The sequence below is a fragment of the Carcharhinus amblyrhynchos genome, chromosome 4 (genome assembly GCF_965287045.1).
Source record: "Carcharhinus amblyrhynchos chromosome 4, sCarAmb.v2.hapA, whole genome shotgun sequence".
NCBI lineage: Eukaryota > Metazoa > Chordata > Chondrichthyes > Carcharhiniformes > Carcharhinidae > Carcharhinus > Carcharhinus amblyrhynchos.
In genome coordinates this window covers 51,223,169-51,247,614 of record NC_137327.1, presented here as the reverse complement: position 1 = coordinate 51,247,614, position 24,446 = coordinate 51,223,169, and the positions used below count along the sequence as shown (strand labels likewise).

The following is a 24,446-nucleotide window of genomic DNA, read 5'->3' as shown; positions in this document are numbered from 1 at the left end:
CCGAATGAATGGGAAAAGAAGAGAGTTTCAGACCTGTTTTTTGGATGAGTTTGAAAATGCTATTTTATGACACTCTTGTCACTTTTTTTGACAGAAATGTGATTCTCAGCAGTTTGAAGGGGGCAGAGCCTAAGTTCACCGGTAAAGCCAGCTGCAAACTGCCTGGTGCGCCATTGCGCAGGTATCACATTTGCAAGTGAACTGGGACATCCATCACCTGCACAGGCATCGCCCCCACCTATCATCAACGGCAATGTATGCCCCTCCCAGGTTGCCAGCACCAGGCCCCTCCTGACAAGTTCCCTGTCACAACCCCCTCCACAACCCGACATGCATGCCCCTCGAGTGCTGGTCTCCCTCTGCCCCCCACCACCTATCACCCCCTTGTGCTCCCTGTTGCAGAGCTCCCATCCCTCCTGCAGAGCTCCCCCACCTCTTGTGTGGAACCCCTCCCCATTGGCTTACCTTTGTCATAGTCTCACTCACAACTCAGGCTCCACTCTCATTCAGGCCCCACATCATTGGCACTGTCCTGGCAGTTTTGGTGCTCAGTGGGCAGTACCAAGGTACCTGATGGGCAGTGCCAGGGTGCCCAGCAGGCAGTGCCAGAATGCCCAGTGGACACGATCGGCTCCAGCCACACCCCCGACCACATGGGGGCTTCAGTGGCCTCTGAATCCCCCGGCGAGGCCATCACGTTTGATCTCCACTCGTAGAGAACAACTGTGATTCCCACCGGTGCGAAGTCCAACAGAGGAGATAAGTACAAATCAGCTCAGAAGATGCCATCCACGACTCACTAACGACATACAAATCATATTATTAATGTTTAAATGGACTTCACAGCAATGGTGCATCCCTGCTGTGAGTTTCCCAACAGCGAGGGCTGCGTTCAACTCTGAACCCCGTTGACAATGGTGGGACTATAAGATGCTACTGCCAGCTAGTACATTGCCACCCACCACCACACACCATGCTGCAGAATGGGAGAAGAATCCTGCCCAGCATTTCCAGCCAGTCTAACTCCATCTCTTTCAACCAGTCTTCACCCAGAAGACAAGGTTTGTGACCCTCAATCATTGGAACAGATAATTGTATTGTTTGGTTTAAGACCATAAGAAAAGGAACAGGAGGAGACCATTCGGCCCCTCGAGCTGCTCCACCATTCAATAGGATCATGGTTGATACAATGACATTCCTCACATGCACTTTCCTGCCCTTTCCCTGTAATCCTTGATTCCCTTACTGATCAAAAATCTATCTACCTCAGCTTTAAATATTCACAAGAACTCTACCCCCACAACTCTCTGTGGTAAGGAGTTCTGAGACTCACAACTCTCTGAGAGATGAAATTCCTCCTCACCTTAGTATGAAGTTGGCACCCCTTTATTCTGAGATGGTGCCCTCTGGTCCTAGTCTCTCCCACGCAGGAAACATCCTCTCAGCATTCATCCTGCCAAGCTCCTTAAGAATCCCATATGTCTCAATGAGATCACCTCTCATTCTCCTAAATTCCAATGAGAAGAGTTCCAACCAGTGGGAGGCGGTGCTGGAAGACTCGGTATAAACTGGAGCTATTTCTTTATTCACCCTGTCCACCCAAAAATAATCCCACTTCCAGCTGAAGACACGGGCAGAATTTTACGAGTAAAATTCTGAGTGCCAAATTAGAAGATCAAGCTGATTTTTTGGGCGAACTCCTCGTCGCAATCATACATCACCTAGTTAAAAAGAAAGCCCGGAATGATTCCCGCCAGTGGTGGGGGGTGGGGGGGTGGTCAGGGGTGGAATCAAATTTTGCTGCCTGCTGAGCTTGAGGGGCATAGATGCCTCAATTTCCCAGGAAATCACCTGCCAACCCAGCCATATGCACAGACCCTCCCAGCTCTCAACTTCTGAGTCAATCTTTCTGGTTAAAGGCATTTTTAGGCTGTTTGTAACTGTCTCTTGCTTTGACAATCACACTGCTCCCCCTCTCACTGCGCGATGTGATCTCCCAAAGATTGACGTCGGTGTTGTAGATTCTAAAGTGACACGTTGTGGCTTTAATAAAGAATGGTTTGTTGTTAATATAATATATATACAAAGATCAGACAGACCTAATACACAAGTCTATCTCACTTCTCCTAGTCTGGTCCAACACAGCTTCTTTTCCGTTCCAAGACATGTGCCCTTGCTCCTGGTTGGCTTGGCTGCCAACGCAGCCTCTCCGTATGGTCCAGCTGACCATGTGGCCCTCAAAGGGTGGTCTCTTCAAAAAGGTCTATGTTACCACACCAGTGAACCTGCTAATGTGGGTTTCTCAATGGGTATCCTCCCATAGTTGTTATTTGGAGAAACAAGGGATGTCAGAAAATGAAATGAAATCAGATATTGACATCACTGATCTCAAATCAAGATTTAAACTTGGACGTTCATCATCGAGATTTGCTTTAAAGGCACAATCTCTGTAAATTGATGTTGAGAAGTGATATTGTGAAAAGCTGTGAAGAATGTCGAAAGTCGACCTTCAATCAGTTCCTTCACAGCCACAATCCAAACTTCACAGGGAATATATTCGAATTGCTGTAGTCATGCTTGCCACAGGGTCTGGGGGCAGGAGGAAGGTACAGCAGAAGCCAGAGTGAGATAAATGAAGGGTGATACTTTTAGGGTTGAAGGAGCTAACAGAGAGAGAGGAAGTCTAAGACCATAGAGTCCATAGAATCACTGCAGTGCAGAAGGAGGCTGCTTGGCACATCAGGTCTGCACTGACTATCCGAAAGATCATCTTTCCCAGGCTCATCTCATCACATGGACAGTCACCCAAGGCTGAAATCGAATGCGGGTCCCTGGAGCTGTAAGGCAGCAGTACTAACCAGTGTGCCACCCATGAAGGGAGTTAACAGGTGATCAGAAATAATCTAAAGATATTCATGAAGCTGTCTTCAAAAGAATGTGGTAATGACAGCCAGGCATTTGTAAGTTGCAAAGATTATTGACAACATATTGACTCTGATGCCACTCCTAGGGCCCCTCATTGCCTCTGTGTTACCTCATGTGAATCATTGACTGCCCATTCATCCCCATAGCCCTGTATAGTCTTATGCCAACTGAGTGCCAACTCATGCTAAGCCTCCACTCTTTACATTTGCATCCTCCATTCCAGCTCAGCCGGAATCCATCATGGGCAAAGCTCTGGAGCCATGCTAAGATGAAATGAAATATTGTTGCATATTTATTATAAATGCCATTATATAAAAAACACAAGTCATTCATAAAACCTATTCAATACATTTAAATCCCTTCAAAAATGTAAGCACTTATCAACCAAACATTTGTATTCATAGCCCCACATCAAACAACTTGGAGCTGTCAGTCAAGCTGATTTTATAACCCCTCCCCCACCATGAAAATGATGTGGGATGTCGAAGCTGTCAATCAGTACTAATATTATCATAATAACACTCAGGCTTATGACAACAAACATTTATTGAACTTGCAAGCACAAAATTATTTTCAACTGAGAGTCACAGCAGACTGTTTTTTTTAAGTAAAAAGGACAGAGGATTTCAATAACTTGACAGCTTGACAGTTCCACAGCCTTTCATATCTGCAGTACGTCCCAAAGCACTTTATTACCGAGAAAAAATACTGGATAATTTGTATTTTGTGATGTTGGTTAGGGATAAATATTAGCGAGGATAGTAGTCCCCTTCTGTTCTTCAAATAACGCTGCACTCCTTCAGTGTTGCATTGAAGTGTCAGCTTGGATGTTGTGGTCAATTCTCCACAATGGAATCAATAACATTGTGAGTTAGAAAGGAGGGTGTAATCACTGACCTAAGGGTGACACCTTGTTGAATGTAAGTTGAATGAAAATAGTCAGATAAATTCAGGGATTTTAACATGACTTTTAATCCTCTTAATTGTCTTTTATATGCTATACTTTTTTTTAGCATTGTTCATTCAACAATTTGCTTCATAATAAAAATCATGTTAAAAAATCTTCTAATCTTAATGTGAAATTCATAGTGTCATTTTCAGTTTAAGTTAATGACTTTTGATTCTGTCTGTAACGGAAATATCATAAGGAATCATAGAAACCCTGCAGTGAAGAAAGAGGCCATTCAGCCCATCGAGTCTGCACCAACTGTAATCCCACCCACGCCCTACTCCCATATCCCTACATATTTTCCCCACTAATCCCTCTAACCTACACATCTCAGGACACTAAGAAACAATTATAGCATAGCCAATCAACCTAACCTGCACATCATTGGACTGTGGGAGGAAACCGGAGCACCTGGAGGAAACCCATGCAGATACGAGGAGAATGTGCAGACTCCACACAGACAGTGACCCAAGCCAGGAATTGAACACAGGTTCCTGGAGCTGTGAAGCAGCAGTGCCACCTACTGTGCTACCGTGCTGCCCATAAAGAGCTGGAAAATTAATAATATTTACTATTCCCAGCATATCCTGATTGCTGTAATTCCAGCAAACATTTAATTTACTCAGATTACCCTGGATTTCAGTCAATCATTCATCAAAGTGTTTGGTCAGGAAGGTGATAGAGCAAGTTCTCACTGTGTTTGTAGAAAGTTGATTAATGGTTATCCTGTGTTTATATTTACAGTGATAGTTGGAGCTGAATTTACACTTTGTGGAAACCTACACGGCAGCATTAATAAATCTCGTCACTATATTGGCTCTGGTCGCTGTTCATTGGAAGTGTCCGTAAACCCAAGGGGCCTAGAAATTAAAGGCAATCTCATTGAGAATGGTCCATCAATGTGTATGGAAGATATTGTAGCAACTACACCCAATGCTTCGTCTGAATTCTGTATCACTTGGAAAGAACGTTTTGGCCAACTGTTCCTAACCCATGGTGATGTTGTTAAGTCATATTCAACTGCTGTGGACAGTGAAAGCAAATGTTGTCAAAATTTCATTCTTACTAACAACACTTCAAGTAATGATTCACCGTTGCTGAGCGATATTATTTACATAAATGGAACAGACTTCAGTCCCGTTCTCATAGAAAACGCTTCTTATTCAGAATTTACTGGATCTGAAGCAGCGTGTGGTAAGTAGAATAATAAATCTTTTACATTTTAAAAAGCTCAAAGATCTATAATAGATAAAGATGAAAACAGAGACCACTAGTGAGATCTTCTGGTCCTGCCAAAGTCGATCCACAACAGCTGGTTCCCCAGTGGTAGGACGGGTGAGCCATGCAAACACTGTCAACATCGTGGATTCCTCAGAAAATCTACTCTCAGTTTTCTAGAAATATTAACACATGTCTGGCCGGAGATGTAAAAAATGGAAAAGTAAACTGAATATGTTCAATAACTGTGGAGAGAGAAAAACACAGGGTTGTCATTAACAAAGCCCCCCCAGAGCAGGAAACAAGGCAGGCGGGACTGGAGAATATCACAAGAGGATGGCATCAAAATCCTGATGGCATCAAAATGGTTACAAAATGTGCAGCAGGAAGTTGTGGGGCAGCAAAGCCACCTGGAAGTGGTAAGAAGATTGTTGAGATCTTTGAGAAACTAGTTAATGTAGGTTTGAATGTCTCTCAATTTAACACAAGGTGCATGGGCAGAATCTCCCCATTTTGAAACTAAGGATATCATTTTATGAAAAAAAATTCAAAGTGCTGAACAAACAAAAAACAAGAGGGTTTCAGACTTTTTTGGGCAAGTTTGAAAATACAATGCTTAGTGCAAAATAAGTGTCAGGATCCAAGGGGGCGGGGGGGGGGTGGGTGTGGTGCGGGGGGCAGTGGGAAACAGGGTGTGTGCAGGGATGCAGGGTGGAGTCTCAGCTCACCGAGGAAGCTGTCTACTGAGCTCTCGGAGCGCCATTGTGTAGGCGCCCCAATCTCCCAGTGTACTGGGAGACCTCCCCCCCACGGGCATCGAGATCCCCCACTGACATCACCACCCACCCCCCAGAGCTCCCTCCCTTCCCAATCACTCATTGCCCTCCTGCAGAGCTCCCTCACTCCCTCACCAAGTGCCTCCAGCAGAATGTCTTTTCCCTTCACCAATCGCCCCCCTGGCAGAGTTTCCCCACTTCTCTTGCACCCTGACAGAGTTCCCTCCCTCTCTCACCTCTCCTGTGGAGCTACCTGCTTGTCTCCCTCTGCCCCTATCAAGTTTCACCGATCTCCCCCTCCACCTTCATTCTGGGTCTGCCCTCTTGACACTGCCTCTAGCAGTAATGGTGCCTAGTGGGCAGTGCCAGGGTGCATAGTGGGCAGTGCCAGGGTGCCATGTGGCAGTGTCAGGCTTGCACTGCCCCATGGGCACTGGTTGATGTTATCACTAAGCACCCAGGGACTTCAATGGCCTACAACCTGCCCCCCCCCTCCCCCCCCCACCCCTGCCGTGTGTATTACATCTGGTTCATAGTGATAACTCCTGCTGCATAGAACCTTGGCCAGTGAGCCAGTGAGGTGGTAAAAGAAAGTGAGCCCAGACAACAGCGTCCAGGACTCTTCAGTGATATTAATGGGTGGCATATTGGCACAGTTAGCACTGCTGCCTCACAGGGACCTGGGTTTAATTCTGGCCTTGGGTGACTGTCTGTGTGGAGTTTGCATGTTCTCCCAGTGTCTGCATGGGTTTCTTTTGGATGCTCCTGTTTCCTCCCACTGTATAAGGATGTGTGGAGCTGAGGGGTGAACACCTAAGAGAGGCAGCACAGAAACTCAGGAGCTGCACACCGGAGTTTACACTGTGACCTTTGGAAGAACTGGAATCACCTATCCAGTCCTGAACACACGAGAACTGGCCAATTTGTGGAATAAAGCGTAACCCAAGTTCACGGTCTTACAGGAGATGAACGATCTGAAGAGTGAGAAGCAGTGACCCACATGCAGCCACTAATCCTAAGGTGAGGGGGCCATAGTGCAAATATCATTGGCTGTCCAAATCCTTCAAAATGTGTGACCTCCCTGTTCCCACCCAGCTTTTATCCACAGTTCACACATCAATCACTCTGACTTACCCATGTGATAGGGAGTAGATCATCCACTCTCATCCTGAGGCTGACCCAATCGCATTGCTGGAACCCATGGCTGTTCACTTCCACTGCCACCTCTGCCCAGGCCTCCTTGGTTAAGCAGGAGGGTCTTCTCCTTTCATCATGTGAACACAATACATCCGGCTGCTCCCAATCCAGCTGGAAGAGGTCATTCTGGGAGGTAACACTGATCTGTGGGCATTTTCTCTTTGTGTTCTATGTCATCCTTTCACTTTTGGGCTCTGGAGCTTCTGCCCACAGCGTACCTCTCTTCCTCTGGGTGCAGGATGGATGTGTGAGCTCTGGCGTGTCCAATTCCTCACTCAGAACCCAGTTTGCAGCTGAAGGCTGCTGTTGTGACCAGCTCCATTCCTTAACTCTCCTAATTTCAGACAAACATTGAAGGAACATGAAATTCTGGAGGCAATGCTGGCTGCTGTTTAAAGATGATGTGTAGATGCTGGCATTGGACAGGAGTGGGCACAGTAAGCAATCTCACAACACCAGGTTAAAGTCCAGCAGGTTTATTTGGTAGCACAAGCTTTTGGAGCACTGCTCCTTCATTAGGCGAGTGAACAGTTGGCTTCACAAACAGGACATTTATAAGCACAAACTCAATTTACAAGATAATGGTTGGAATGTGAATCTTAGCAGGTAATCAGGTCTTTACAGGTATAGAAAATATGAGTGGAGACAGCATTACGCATAGGTTAAAGATGTGAAAATTGTCTCAAGTCAGAACAGTTAGTGAGATTTTGCAAGCCCAGGCAAGCCTTGTGGGTTACAGATAGTGTGACATGAACCCAAGACCCTGGTTGAGGCTGTCTTCATGTGAGTAGAACTTGGCTATCAGTTTTGCTCAGCAATTCTGCGTTGGCGTGTATTGTAAAGACTGCCTTAGAGAACGCTTACCTGAAGATCAGAAGCTGAATGCCATTGACTGCTGAAGTGCTCCCCAAAGGAAGGGAAAGCCGCCCTCATAAGAACAGGATATGGTGCTCGACTCATCGATCTGCAGTTCCAATGCGCCACAGTGCAAAACCACACTGACCTTCTCAGAAGACAAACACGGGATACGGTGAACAGAGTATCCTTTGTCATCCAGTACTTCCCCAGGGTGTAGAAGCTATGACATCTTCTCCAGAACCTTCAACATGTCATTGATGAAGACAAATATCTCGCCAAGGCCATCCCCACACCCCCTCTACTTGCCTTCAAACAACTGCACAACCTCAAGCAGACCATTGTCCACAGAAACTATCCAACCTTCAGGAGTGACCACGACGTCACACAACACTGCCGCAACAACCTCTGCAAGACGTGCTGGATCATTGACATGGATGCCATCATCTCATGTGAGAACACCATCTACCAGGTACATGGTACATACTCTCGCAACTTGGCCAACGTTATCTACCTGATATGCTGCAGGAAAGATGTCCCAAGGCATGGTACATTGGTGAGACCATGCAGACACAATGGCAACAGATGAGTAGGCACGACTCGACAATCATCAGGAGTGTTCCCTTCCTTTGGGGAACACTTCAGTAGTAAAGAGCACTTAGCCTCCAATCTTCAGGTAAGTGTTCTCCAAGGCAGCCTGCACAACATATGACAATGCAGAATCACTGAACAGAGACTGATAACCAAGTTCTGCGCACATGAGGATGGCCTCAACTGGGATCTTGGGTTCATGTCACACTATCGGTAACCGCCATGACTTGCCTGGGTTTGCAAAATCTCACTAATTGTCCTGACTTGAGATAATTTACACACCTTTAACTTGTGCTTAACCCTATCTCCACTCGCATTGTCTGTACCTGTAAAGACCTGATTACCTGTTAAGATTCACGTTCCAAGCATTATCTTGTAATTGAGTCTGTGCCTATATATAACCTATTTATGAAGCCAATTCTTCACTCACCTGATGAAGGAGCAGCGCTCCAAAAGCTTGAGCTACCAAATAATTCAAAGGCTGGGAAAGTGGGTGGGGAGGAAAGGAAAAACACAAAATGGAAGGTTTGTGGTAAGGTGAAAGACAGGAGAATTGAACATGGCTTTCAAATCAGACTTCAATCTTTCTAAACTTGGAATTAATTTTATTGCAAATCAAATTAATCAAAGAATTCATTCTAACGGCAACAAAATAAATCTTTGTCATGGCTTTCACCAAATATCAGGATGAGTGCTCAGAATTTAACATTTCTAATCTTCTGTCAGGATCACCAGTGATTTACTTTTCGAACTTGAAGTTCACATTCTCCTTTATTTGTATTGTAACAGTTTCACCCACTGTGCCTTTTTAAGAGGTAGAAATTTCTGATTCAAGTCATCAATCTCAAAAGCTTTCCTTTCTATTGGTGCTGCCTATCATACTAAATATTTTCAGCATTTTCTGGTTTTGCTCAGCGTGGCTGAGGAGAGTTCTGCACAAACCTGGAGCCAGCAGAATGCAAATTGTATCCCAAAGCCTATAAGATGAAATGTTTAGAGATGTAGAGTGTCCCAGTCTAATTATTTCAATCAAATCAGGAAATATTGTTCAAGGAGCACTTTGTAAACCTGATTGGACACCATACTGGATTCACACTGTATATGGAGTCAAATCAAAGTGACGTGAGGCGAACCATCTTTTGCTATAACACAGAATGAAGGTAGACCTGACTCAAGACTTGCACCACAAGGTTAGTGGGATTTGAAGTGAAAATCATTCCACGCCAACAACAAACTTGCAGTTGTTCAAGTGCTGTCCAAATCGTAATATCAACAATTATTTAACTTTGCAATTCGTATTGAAAGGTACAGAAAGCATCTTAGTCAAACTTCAATCTTGGAATAGCTAACATTTTGTTCGTACAGCTATTGTCCTTTAAATAACTCCACCAATTCCATTTAAAATATTGATACTAATCTTCAAAACATTGTTAATTGCTGAAAATCTTTTCAATTCTTTTCATTTAGAATCATCATCATCTGATTGTATAAAGCAGAAAAATAAACTGACTCAACTCGCAGCAAGAGTGGGTTTTAAACGAAATGATGTTCGCTATGCAATGCTACTTATTAACAGTATCCTGGAGGATTGTAATCAGAGCATTTCAGACGGGTAAGTGTTAACAGCTTAAAGTGGAGAAAAATGTTTAAAAGATGAAGGGTGGAATTCTCTGAAAAAAATTCCAAGTGCTGAATTCGCGTAAAAACTGGAGTAAATTCCACTGCTCTTTTCAGTGGGACTTTCAAAATGAATCTCCCACACTTTGTGCATCATAGAGAGCCCTACTGTGAATCATGTTAAAAATATGTGTTCAGGAACTTTTCCCTGGGTGGGTGGAGGGCTTGGTAGCATAGTGCTGAGCAGGCCAATGTGCACCCTCCCCCTCCCCCCACTACTGCCCACCCCTACCCACTGATCGCTGGCCTCCTGGACATGTCTGGGCCAGCCCCGACCCATCCCCAGCCCACCTCGATCGACACTACGCCTCCCTCCCTTCCCCGCAGTCCTGTCCACCCCCTCCACCCACCCCAATTGCAGGCCTCCCTCTTTCTGTCACTAATCCCAATGCAGAGAAGCAGGGGGGCTCCCCACCGACCTCCCTCGCTAGAGGCCCTGCCCCCTCTGGTCCCACCGCTTTGGCACTGCCTGATGCTCAGTGGGCAGTGCAAAGGCCATCTTTGAGCATTGCCTCATTGGAACTTGGGCAGTGCCAGGTGACTAGGCTGGCAATGCCAGACTGGAAGGGGCACCCCCCCTTTATGCTCGACTTCCTCGGGGCCCCCATGGCCCCTCTTCACTCCAGTGGGTTTGGACCACCAGTTACCTGTTAGTGAGGAGCTGTTGTAAACCCCCCTGGAGTGAAACACTTCTGGTGGGGGTGTAGAGGCTAGCGGGCCCAGAGACTTCAGTCCTGGGCCCACTAATGATATTAAAATGCTGATTTCAATAACTTAGATACTGGAAATCCAGCGGCTGGAGACATGAGGAGGCCGTGCCGCCCAGCAGGAAGCCCGCTACATGGCCTCAGCTTATGTCTCCTGGCCCGTGCGCTGCTAGAGCAGCACAGTGAGCTGGGAGAATCACCCACAGTGGTTCAGAAAGAACACATTTTAGAAATTTCTGATATAAGCATTTCCCTGTGAGCTTTGTGACTCCGCCATCAGGATTAACTGAGAGTTAAGAAACCCACTTTGTGGGTGGCTGACACTCGGCTGGGATTTTACCTGACCTGGACAATTGGCAATTAATGGCCAGGAGATAACAATTCATAAATATTAGCTTGTTTTGAACTGATGGATTGTGATTGGTACTGACAAAATAGGCTCTACTCCCACACAACACCAGCTTCCAATCCTCAGAAGGAAAAATAATCAATCAGTGAATTCCCATCTTATTTTTGTGAGAAACACAGCTCACAGTTAAACAATTTAGTCAAGTCAAGTTCTGAAGGAGCAAGATTTTATTTGACGTTCTTGCAAGACCGGGTGTCTAGCAAAATAGGCACACCTCACATAGATTTGCAGCACATTTTATACCTTTTTTACAAGCATTGTGATGGCTTTGCAATGTGATGTTCTCTCCTAATTGGTGGTCCCTGTCCCATCTATGTGTTGACATTCTCCTATTGGCTCAAGGTGCCCTAAGTTCCTATCACCTCTACTCCCCATCTAACAATGTCTCCTGTTATCACAAGAGTGCATGAGCAAACTCATCCATCTTATCCAATACTGTTACATGTCCAGTTCAGATTGGCAGTAATCAATCCTTTGCCAACTTAATCACTGCTGTCCCAACTATCTCAGTGACCCCTTCCCCCTTTTATGCTTAGTTGTATAAACAACACATCTTGCAGACCATTTGCTTTTTATAACGTGGGCCTCTTACATTCCTGCAGGATGTGGTGTATGCTTCACTGCACATCACATCTCTGATGTTATCTCTACATTACAGGCAGTCTTTTTATTATCCCTAAGTATTGCTGTGTTAGCAGCATCGAACCTTATGTCCTATGTTTGTGACTAAACTCACAGTTGTTTCCATAAAGTGGGTTATCAATATGCCTAACTATATCCAATCTATTTAACTTTAAGCTATTTCTCCATGCTCTACAAATATATGTGTTAACAACATCTTTACCTATTGCTCACATTTTGTATTAACATGGCTGGAGAAACAGAAAACTGGGGGTGACTGGAAGTACATGCTGTGCGCAGACAGAGAGAGGAACCAGCCCCAGTTGTGAAAGATTTCTGAGCTTGTTGTTTGAATAGAATTTTTTCTATGATATATACGCTATTAGATGGGAAATCTGGACGATCATGATGGTTAATTGCAATATGACTGCACGTGACAGGCTTAATGTGTTAGCTGGTCTTTTCCTATTGGTCATGTCTCCAAATATTTAGAAACAAAAGCAACAATTTTGTTATAAATTTGCTGTCTGGAAGAAGCAAGCCTAGGGTTACACTAGGATGCATTTGAATAATTGCTCTGAAGTTATTGCAGAAGGTCAGGGGACATGGAGTTGGGGGTAGGGTGTTAGCGTGGATAGAGGATTGGTTGTCAAATAGGAGGCAGAGAGTGGGGGTCAATGGGTGCTATTCGGATTGGCGGTTGGTGACTAGTGGGGTGCCCCAGGGGTCGGTGCTGGGGCCTCAGCTATTTACCATTTATATAGATGATCTGGAGGAGGGAACCGAGTGCAGGGTGTCGAAATTTGCTGATGACACCAAGATTGGGGGAACGGCAAATTGTGCGGAGGGTGTGGAGAGTCTGCAGAAGGATCTAGATAGGCTGGGCGAATGGGCCAGGAAATGGCAAAAGAAATTTAATGTTGGCAAGTGTGAGGTGGTCCACTTTGGTAGGAAGAATGGTAGGAAGGACTATTACTTACGTGGCGAAAAACTGCAGCAGGCGACGGTGCAGAGGGACCTCAGGGTCCTTGTGCATGAGTTGCAAAAACCCAGCTTGCAGGTGCAGCAGGTGGTCAGGAAGGCGAATGGGATGCTGGCCTTCATAGCGAGGGGGATTGAATATAAAAGTAGGGAGGTCTTGCTGCAGCTGTATAGGGCATTGGTGAGGCCGCAGCTGGAGTACTGTGTGCAGTTTTGGGCGCCGCACCTGCGCAAGGATATTTTGGCCCTGGAGGGAGTGCAGAGGAGGTTTACTAGGCTGATACCGGAGTTGAGGGGATTGAGCTATGAGGAGAGGCTGAATAAACTAGGCTTGTACTCGTTAGAGTTTAGAAGAATGAGGGGAGATCTCATTGAGACGTATAAGATGATGAATGGGATGGATAGGATAGAGGTGGAGAGACTCTTCCCGCTCAAAAAAGACAGTAGGACTAGGGGGCACAGCCTCAAGATAAAGGGGAGGCGGTTTAGAACGGAGTTGAGGAGGAACTTCTTCACTCAAAGGGTGGTGAATCTCTGGAATTCTCTGCCCGTTGAAGTGGTGGAGGCTGCCTCGCTAAATATTTTTAAGAAGCGGGTTGATGGGTTCTTGATAAGAGAGGGGATTAAGGGTTATGGGGAGAGGGCGGGAAAGTGGAACTGAGCCACAACAGATCAGCCATGATCTTATTGAATGGCGGGGCAGGCTCGAAGGGCTAGATGGCCTACTCCTGCTCCTATTTCTTATGTTCTTATGTTCTTATGTTTATGGTGTTTAATGTTTTCCTGTGTTGTTTCATTAAATGTTTTAATGTTTTTAATGGTGTAGTGTTTTCCTGTGTTGTTTCATTAAAATTGTTTAAGTTAGTGTTAGCGTTCTTTTGAGTATCAGCAATCCAAAGACACTCAGTCGACCCTTAACACAAACAGCGCTGGACACCATGCATCCAATGCAAGGTCTTTAATTACTTATGCACAAAGAGAACCTACAAATGGTCAACACTGAATGACCGGAGTGGTCCTGAGGTTACAGAGAAACAGTTCAGCAGTTATAGTCAATTACAGCAAATCAGAAACAAGAGATTTTTCACATCTTTTATTGACATATCCACTAATCACGGCGCAGTCCTTTTGCTCTTTCTCATTCGATAAAAGATTGTCTTCTGCTAATCCTTCATTGGCATAGCATATTCTCATATTTTACCTTTCGTATTTGTTATGGAAAAAATTTGGGCTTGTTCACCCTCTGGTGAAGGCTGAAAAGGGAAAATGTTCTGGGAGCTTGTGAAGAAATTGCAGAGACTGACCCCTTTAGAAGGTCAGTCAGCTGATAAACATTTTCCACTACTGGACAGAGAAAGCATGATTTTTTAAATTTGAACATTTTAACTTTCACACAATTCAACTTCCAAACTATGAAACTTCAATCTGAACTTTTTAATTTCCACATTACACTCATCAGATTAAAAAATATTTTTGAAGAAATCAACTTTATATTCGAATGTTTGCATTTCCTCAGTTTCTTTACAATTGATTTTCTAATTTCCTATTCCGGCTCAGGAAATTATATCCATTCTGACTTGTTGAACATCTAGAATTCAGTTGGAGGTTTCCTGTTCCATTCTGCTGATAACCAAGAGGATTTCCCTTTCCATTCTCTTCTGACCCCTGCTCATACTCTTGGAACTGAAAAACCAGGTGATCTGTTGGTTTCTAGTGAAGCCAAGTTCATCCTAAATGGTCAATTTCCCCAATTTGTTATCTGGTCTGATTCCTATTCCAGTGATACTTAGATTTCTGAGAACAATATCCTTTTGTGGCTGAAACAAAGCAAGTTGTTTAGACAGAATCATCATCATCTGAGTTCGGCACACAAATGTTCTTACAGAGCAAGTGAGAGATGATTAGAAATAGCGGCCGTGGTTCTCCTGTCGGGACCTGCAACTTTTCTGGTGGGTTGGGATGTGAGATGCGCATCGCTGGTCTTGTTCCGGGATTTGCACATGGCCCAGGAACGCATGTGCATCTTCCAGAGCCGGCGAACAGTCGCTGGTCAGATCACGCTGGAAACTGTTTTTAATATGTTTTAAATGTAGTTTGAATGTCTTTATTGGGAACTTACTGGTTCCGATTGAATCTCCCACCCCGCCAGGATACTTTACTCTGACGGGGTTCAGACAAGCTCCCCGTGTTCAGAGAACTAGCACGAGACCCTGCCAGAATGAAAGGGGGGGGCAATAGGGCCACCCCAGGGGGTCGGGTGGTGTGGGGGTTGTGCCCCCTGGGCATGGGCACCCTGGCAGTGCCAGCCTGTGTCCCCTGGCACTGTTCAGGGGCAAAGTGCCCATGCCCAGGGGGCACCTTGGCACTGGCCATCAGATGGCAGTGCCAAGGAGGTGGGGCCTATTGTGGGCAGTGTCTGGGGCAATCGATGGGGGGGAGGGTCCCACTGTTATTCTGCACCAGGACTGGTCTGCGATAGAGGGAGGGCAGCAATTTGGGTGGGCTGGGAGAGATCGTCTGCCAGGGTGTAGAGGAGGTGCATGCCTCCTAGGTTAGGGTCTGATCCTGGTGGGGGGGAGGGGGTGGATGTCAGCGGGGAGGGGTGTGGGGGGTTTGCTGGTTTGAGGGAAGTGGGGGGATTGCCACTTTTAGGGGGGTTACGCTGTACATCGGAGACCTCCATGGTGGGGGTCAGTCTGGGCTGGTCCAGAAATTGTTGTGGGAGCTGGAAGCAGGCTGTGGAGCAGCAGGAGTAGCAGCCCTGCTGGGACCCAGTCTTGGTCAGTGATTGAGCTGGCCGGCAAATGGGGAGTCTGACAGATCGGGGCCACTGTGCATGAGCAGAGTTCCAGAACTGTCAAACTCCGGTGCAAATAGGCCCGTTCCCCTGGGCTTTTAATGATAGTCACGACTGGGACCTCTGCAGTACACAGAGTGCAGAGATTCAGGTGAGAAGCTGAACTGACAAAGCAATCGGGATGTAGAACAGTTTTCCTGCCAATTCAGCGCTTTTGGGAGAATCGCGGCCAGTGAGAGGAAGGGGCAAACTGAGCAGATTTGAATATGAGGGAAAATAAATAGCGGAAATGGAAGAGATACACAGAACCAGATGTTGCAGAATAAGCACAGAGATTGTGCAAGGCTGTTGGAGTGAAGACAGCTGGAGTGAAGACAATGATGTAATAACAGTCAGAAGGATCAGGTGTGGAATTATCCCTGTTACATTAGGATATAGGCAGACTAAGTGAATTGGCAATTGAAGTTCAATGTGGGCCAGTGTGAGGTAATCCATGGTATTGTGATAAATATAAACCGGAACATTTTCTTAATGGTGAGAGATGAGGAGCTGTGGAGGAGGAAAGGGACTTGTCTTCCATATTTACAGATTCACAAATTACTGCTGCCATGGAGCCAATCCCGTTTTTGACTTCAACATTCAACAGTTCATTCCATTTCTTTTAGTATCTGTGCATTTATCCCAGTGATGTGATGATGGTGCAGTACAAAACTGTTTGAGTTGTTACTGCAATCTGTGCTGTGTGAAACTGCGCTGCAGATTGCCCTGGGATTGCTGCCAGATTCTTTCCTGCTTGCTGTCATTTGGTGGGCATTTTAGGATGGATCCATCACTGGCCCTCAACCACAAATGCTCACAAGTCTGGATTGTGGAGATTTTGTTTGCCTCAGAAGTTGGAGAAGGCATTGACCTTACCTGTTGGTAAGGGGCTTCTTTCGTGTTTGAGTTTTGAAAGGTAACCAGTTTGATGCATCTAGTTTTCCACTGTCATGTGGCCACGCTATGAGGCCACCTCTGGAAGCAGACATCTTAAGACCAATTCAATAAAGGCTCTCACTCAGTATACACTGAAAAGACTCTAGTCCTTGTCCATGAAACATGCTGTACAGAAATGGATAAACATAGATTTTTGACTCCTGGAAAAGGAGCTGAGAAGACACTATGATGCCAGGAACACTGGTTCAAAACCCACAAAAAAAAAGCCGCCAGAAAGATAAAGGAAATCAGAAGAAGGACTGCACTTGAGACACAGCTCAGTTAGACACATGGAAAAGAACACGTCTGCAAAAAATGAGGAAAAGATAAGTTTTCCAATTCTATATCCAATCAAATTGTTCTACTTCTTTCCAGCCAGCCAAACACATTTGTATAAAATAATTCTGCTTCTCACAGTTAACCCCCTCCCTGCCTATCCCCATAGCCCAGTGCATTCACCATTGCCAATCCAATAACCTGCACATCTTTGGACACTGAGGGTCAATTTAGCATGGTCAATCCAGCTAATCTGCGCACGTTTGGACTGTGGGAGAAAACTGGAGGACTTGGAGGAAACCCAAGTAGACATGGGAAAAATGTGCACATTCCACACAGACAATCACCCAAGGCCAGAATGCAACTCATGTCCCTGGTGCGGTGACGCAGCAGTGTGCCACTGTGGCGCTCTTGTCACTGTGCTACAAAAGGCTCATGTTGAAGTACAGAGGATTGCGTAATGTCAGCTGGAGCATAAGTATGGCCGAGCAGTCCAAGAGATACATTATACTGAGGTACAGTCCAAGACAAAAGGGTAGAGTAATGGCAGACAAAGGATCAGATGCAAATACTGTGAAGGACCACATGCACAGGAAAAGGAGGATTGACCAGCACGGGGAAAACAATGTTTTAACTGTAAGAAGCAGAATCTTTTTGCACAAACACGTTTGGCTGGAAAGAAGCAAAAGAAGCCTCTACAGATGGCCACGGAAGAGATATCAGCAGGCAATCTGATGAAGAAGTATACATTATACAACAGGTTAGTTCAGAGAAATCTATTGGAGATAAATGGTTTGTGACTGTGACAATGATGACCGCAAAGGGAGAGTATCAAGCAAACAAGAAGTGTAAGATAGACACTAGTGTATCATGACCTTCACAGATCTGTGTGAAGTGGCATAACAAGGCGATCCAAAGGTGAAGACCTCAAAAGCACGTTTGAGGTGATATGATACTGAGACGCTGAATTAGTCTGACAGCACAATGCAATAGCAAGGGGATCTTGAGTTCCAGATCGTACATGGGACACAATGGCCACATATCTCAGCCTTTTTTTATTCATTTGTGGGACATGGGCGTCGCTGGCTGGCCAGCATTTATTGTCTATCTCTAGTTGCCTTTGAGAAGGTGGTGGTGAGCTGCCTTCTTGAATCACTGCAGTATTGTGGGTTGACAATACTGTGAGGGAGAGAATTCCAGGATTTTGACCCAGCAACTGTGAAGGAATGGCGATATGTTTCCAAGTCAGGATGGTGAGTGAGTCGGAGGAGAACTTGCACGTGATGGTATCTGCTGCCCTTGTCCTTCTAGATGTAAGTGGTCGTGGGTTTGGAAGATGCTTTCTAAGGACCTTTGATGAATTGCTGCAGTGCATCTTGCAGATAGTGTACACTGCTGCCACTGAGTGTGGAGGGATTGAATGTTTGTGGATGTGGTACCAATCAAGTGGGCTGCATTATCCTGGACGGTATCAAGCTTCAGGTGGGGGGTATTTCATCACACTCCTGACTTGTACCCTGTAGATGGTGGGCAGGCTTTGTGGAGTCAGGAGGTGAGTTACTCACCACAGCAATCCTCACCTCTGGACTACTCTTGTAGCTATTGTGTTTATGTGGTGAGTCCAGTTGAGTTTCTGGTCAATAGTAACACCAAGGATGTTGACAATGGGGGATTCAGTGATGGTTACACCACTGAATGTCAAGGGGTGATGGTTAGAGTGTGTCTTATTGGTGATGGTCATTGCTTGGCATTTGTGTGGCACGAATGTTACTTGCCACTTGTCTGCCCAAGCCTGGATATTGTCCAGATCTTGTTGCATTTGAACATAGACTGCTTCAGTATCTGAGGAGTCGCAAATGGCACTGAATATTGTGCAATCATTAGCGAACATCCCCATTTATGACCTTATGATGGAGGAAAGGTCATTGGTGAAGCAGCTGAAGATTGTTGGGCCTAGGATACTGCCTGAGGGACTCGTGCAGAGATGTCCTGGAGCTGAGATGACTGACTTGACACAACCACAACAATCTCCTTATGTACTAGGTATGACTCCAATCAATGGAGAGTTTGTCCCCGATACCCATTGATTTCAGTTTGGTGAGGGCTCCTTGATGCCACACTCAGTCGAATGCAGCCTTGATATCACTCTCACCTCACCTCCAGAATTCAGGTCTTTGGTCCACGTTTGAACCAAGGGTAATTAGGTCAGGAGCTGAGTGACCCTGGTGAAACCGGAACTGGGCATCACTGAGTAGGTTATTGCTGAGTAGGCGCTGCTTGATAAGTGTTGATGATCCCTTCATCAATTTACTGATGATCGAGAGTAGATTGATTGGACAGTAATTGACCAGATTGGATGTGTCCTGCTTTTTGTGTACAGGGCATACCTGAGAAATTTTCCACATTGTTGTGTAGATGCCTGTGTTATAACTGTACTAAAAGACCATAAGACCTTTAGACATAGGAGCAGAATTAGACCACTCGGCCCATCGAGTCTGCTCTGCCATTCAATCATGGCTGATGCTTTTCTCATCCCCATTCTCCTGCCTTTTCCTCATAACCCCGATCCCCTTATTAATCAACAACCTATCTATCTCTGTCTTAAAGACACTCAATGACTTGACCTCCACAGCCTTCTGTGGCAAAGAGTTCCACAGATTCATCACTCTCTGGCTGAAGGAATTCCTCCTGTTTTAAAGAATCGTCCCTTTAGCCTAAGGTTGTGCCTTCTGGTTCTAGTTTTTTCTACTAATGGACACAACCTCTCCATGTCCATTTTATCCTATATGTTTCAATAAGATCCCACCTCATCCTTCCAAACTCCAGTGAATACAGACCCAGAGTCCTCAGCCATTCCTCATACGACAAGTCCTTCATTCCAGGGATCATTCTTGTGAACTTCCTCTGGATCCTTTCCAAGACCAGCACATCTTTCCTTAGATACGGAGCCCAAAACTGTTCACAATACGCCAAATGGGGTCTGACCAGAGCCTTATACAGCCTCAGAAGTACATCCCTGCTCCTGTCTTCTCACTCTTTCGGCATGAATTCTAACATTGCATTTGTTTTCCTAACTGCCAACTGAACCTGCACGTTAACCTAAAGAGAATCTTGAACAAGGAGTCCCAAGTCCCTTTGTGTTTCCGATTTCCTAAGCATCTCCCCATTTAGAAAATACTCTCTGCCTCCATTCTTCATTCAAAATGCATAACCTCGCGCGTTTCCACATTGTATTCCAATGGAAGAGCTTGGCTAGGGAGCAGCAAGTTCTGGAGCACAAGCCGGGACGTTATCAGGGCCCCATTACCTGGAGCAAGTATAAAGCTTGGGTTTGTAACACTGAATGTGCCAACAGAGAAAGGGCATCAAAAGACCTCAGGGAGAGGGAAACAAAGACTCCAGAATCATGGAGACAGAAGACCCCAGAAAGAGGGAGATGTTATTCAAGGAAACCACAAGATGGTTGCAGACTACATCAGTGCCATGAAGTATATGAACTGAAGGTAAATCACTTGATTTTACAGGAAAATGTTCATATCAGAGCTGGAGATTTGAAGAGCAAGATTCCAGCTGAGTATTTAAGAGAAAAAACACGCAAAATTGAATTCTTCAATGGACTATGCTGTGCAAGGTCGGAACAAACAAATTTCAGAGCTGATACAGTTTCCACGAGGAAAGAATGACCCACAATTCCACAATTCCACAGTTGATAACTTAAAACGGGAGTTAAAAATCTGAACCAGATATACAGGCACAACTGCAGGCATATATGCTCAACTAGTGAAACTGCTTTTCCTGTTAACTCGCATTCTATGAATTACCTCTTTAGGTGTAGTTGTTTTGGAGTACCTGTAGAGTGATTGCAGTGTTGGTGTGTTCAATTCTCTGCCACTAGCGCTGTTTTTAAACTTGTCCTGGAAGGAGCCTGTCCCAGAGGCACAAAATGAGTCAAAGTATTTAATCTAACATGGCACAGGCAAGTATTCCTCATGGACTTATTGCTCCTGCATAGTATGGGCAGGAATTTCCAGCTGTGCCTGCCTCAAGATTGGAAAATCCCACCCAAGGTTAAAGGACCTTTGCATGGTCCATCCCCACTCGCCATGATTCCCATGGTGGGCAGGGTGGGAAGATTCCACCCCATGTAAGAGTCTTTCTGATGGAATGTTATGTACAATGTTCTGAATTTAAATCCCGTTTAAAGAATTATCCTCCCTGTTTCCCCATGTGCTGAATCATGGAAAAGTCCACGATTCAGTGTCTTTGGAAAGCAATGACCCAATTTTAGAGGGAGTGAGATCCATTTCATCTGTTTCCCCTTCTCTCAATACCAGTGCTGCTTTCAATTGAGGACATCACTCTCCTGTAAGAAGTTAATGGGGATGAGGGTGACTGAGAAGTCACAGTTACCAAATCCATTGTCAGAATAAGGGAAGGAGATGTTGACGAGAAAGTGAATTGTATCCAGCAGGTGAGAATGTTGTCAAAGCCAAAGCTGTATATGTTCTTGTTCTGTCTTAATCAATGCTGATCAAAGCCAATGTAGAAATGTAAAGGAAGGTGAATTTCAGAACGCAAACAGAACAAAGACTCTGAGGGATAAAGTGTATTGATGTACAGATGACAATCAGCTTTTCTATGGTGAGAAACATTGTTAGTCAGTGCTCCTTCCCAGTGTGATAATACTGTGCTATTGATGCATTTCATGTTTCTGTGGAATGTTTTAAGGTTCAGTTTTTTTCTACAGAGAGTCAGGGTATCTGGAAACATACAGCTCAGATGCTGGAAATTACTCATTTTAGCCATTTAGTGTTTATTTAATTTGAGCTAAGTATTTTTTGTTGATAAGTGGCAAGGTCTCCTGAGGTTTCTTGATCAAAGGAATGGAAAGTGAATTTTGGAATACAGGATCATATGATCATGGTCGATAGGAGAAGTTAGTTTTGTAGCAGAGAGATATCAGCTTGCTGTTTAGTTGCTGACTGGAGCTGTTGCAATACAAGTCTGCTCTCTCTCTCTCTGTCTTTGTAGATTCCCTCTGCAGCTTTAGGACGTTCTACACTAGCGTAAAGCAAGTATGTCTAGGTTTGTGAACCAGATTTAAAGTGAGCTTGTGTCAATGGGAAGAATGTTGCTTAACTGGAACTGAATTAGTGGCAATTTAGAACTTAGGGTTGTTTCTTTCTCATGTTTAAAGAATGCTCAGATCTGAAGAGTTGAACTGTTTCATTTTGTGAGAGCTATACTTAAACTGTGTTAAGAATAAAACTTATTTTGCATAAAAGATCCTAGTTTGTCAGTAGAATCACTCCCGAGTGAAACATCCTGTCCTCACATTAATGCTAAAATGGAAAAAGTTTTGGGGTCTGTTCTGGCTTCATAACATACCTTGGGGTTTGGGGTCTGGGACCCTAATACCAATATTTCTTTTTTGACTCTTTATCCCTGTGTACTGGAACGTTCAGCCACCTTTAATTCCTTAGCAATTTGCCGCCACATGTGGCTTCAAGCTATTTTTCAGATTTTTCAGTTTGTGGAGGTGTACAACACCATCCACCACCTCTCACACCCTGCAGCAGCACCTCTGTACTCATCTCATCAAATTGCAAATGTGTTAATACTATCCTGTTCTCCTGGCTCAAGAGATGTAAAATGAGAACTATTGGGAGCACATTCAGAAAGAAAGACATGTATTTATGTCACACCTTTCACAAGTTCAGAATGTTCCAAAACTCTTTAGAACCAATGATGTAATTTGGAAGTATAGTCACTGTTGTCATGTTGGAAAGATTTCAAAAACTTGTGCACAACAAATAGTAACAGAATAATAATCACAAAAATTGTTTTAATGATGATATTTGTGGGATGAATGTTGGCCAAGACACCGTTTACATGAATGGCATTTGTATGAATAATATTTGTTTGGATGGTATCCATGTTGATCATATCCGTGTGGATGGTATTCATGCGAGTGATGTATCCTGGGTGTTTAATGTGTGAAGCACATTTTCTAAGGCTGGTCTTTGCAACCATAAATCTAGCTCTTAGTAAACTGATAAGCTGTTTTGTGTGGATGGTATTGGTGTGGATGGTATTGGTGTGGATGGTATTCCTATTGATGGTATTCCTGCGGATGGTATTCCTGCGGATGGTATTCCTGTGGATGGTATTCCTGTGGATGGTATCCTTGTGGATGGTATTGGTGTGGATGGTATTGGTGTGGATGGTATTGGTGTGGGTGGTATTCCTTTTGATGGTATTCCTGTGGATGGTATTCCTGTGGATGGTATCCGTGTGGATGGTATTGGTGTGGGTGGTATTGGTGTGGGTGGTATTGGTGTGGATGGTATTGGTGTGGATGGTATTGGTGTGGGTGGTATTGGTGTGGGTGGTATTCCTTTCGATTGTATTCTTGTGGATGGTATTTGTGTGGATGGTATCCGTGTGGATGGTATTTGTGTGGATGATATTCTTGCGGATGGAGAATATGGAATTTCAAATCATAAAGACACAACCTCTGATTTCACAAGATCTGCCCTGTTTTTGTGTTCAAGCTGCTGAAGTGTGATCCAGACACACAATCTTCTGACTTGGGGGAATGAATGATATCACTGAGCCAAGGCTGACACCCATATTCTAGCGAATATTTCAAGACAATTAAATCATTTTATTCAAAACTCTCAATTAACTGAGGGACACTTACTCCACTATCTTTTTTCATTCATCCCTGGGATTTGGATATCACTGGAAAGGCCAGTATTTACTACCCATCTCAGTTTCCTCTTCAGAAGGTGTCAGCGAGCTGTTTTCCTAAATCTTGAAGCTGCAGTTTATATGGTGAAGTTACTCCCACAGTGCTGATATGGAGAGAATGCAAGCATTTTAATGGATGAAGGAACAGTGAAATGCTGCCACTTGGGGTGCTGTGTGAATTGATGGGGAATTTGGATATGAAGTTCTATGATTTGATTTGATTTGATTTGATTTATTATTGTCACATGTACTAAAGAACAAAGAACAAAGAACAACCCAGCACGGGAAACAGGCCCTTCAGCCCAACAAGCCCACGCTGCCGCATCACCCTACACCTATTCTACCCTGCGTGTCTACGAATAGAACCCCTGACTTAGCCAGATTCAGGGGAGAATAGTTTCAATTTGGTAAAACCAATCAGCCTAAGAGCACATCTTTGGGGTGTGGGAGGAAACCGGAGCGCCCGGAGGAAACCCACGCATCCACAGGGAGAATGCACAAACTCCCACAGACACAGGCCCAAATCCATGTATCTGCACAGCTAGCAGTGCTAGTCACCGAGCTGTTGCGGCGCCCTTCTACCGGTCCAGGATCAAGCACACACACCGACAAGAAGTACTAGGCCACTCCTGGAACTTCCAAGAGTAGCCCACGCACAACCCACCGTGTGCATGCCCCTCGTTTGACAACGAGGTGGACCTCCACCTGCGGAATAAAAGACAAAAACGTTAATCACAAG

At 44.8% G+C, this 24,446-nt stretch overlaps 1 protein-coding gene across 1 annotated transcript in view; it reads left to right on the top strand.

Annotated features, from left to right (window-relative positions):
* Positions 1-24,446, top strand: part of LOC145342426 (uncharacterized) — a 55,172-nt gene that overhangs the window by 10,317 nt on the left and 20,409 nt on the right. Inside the window, exons 3-4 of the mRNA XM_080187989.1 lie at positions 4,619-5,068; positions 9,979-10,123. Coding sequence (XP_080044115.1) covers positions 4,619-5,068; positions 9,979-10,123 — 595 coding nt within the window. The remainder of the gene's footprint in view (positions 1-4,618; positions 5,069-9,978; positions 10,124-24,446) is intronic.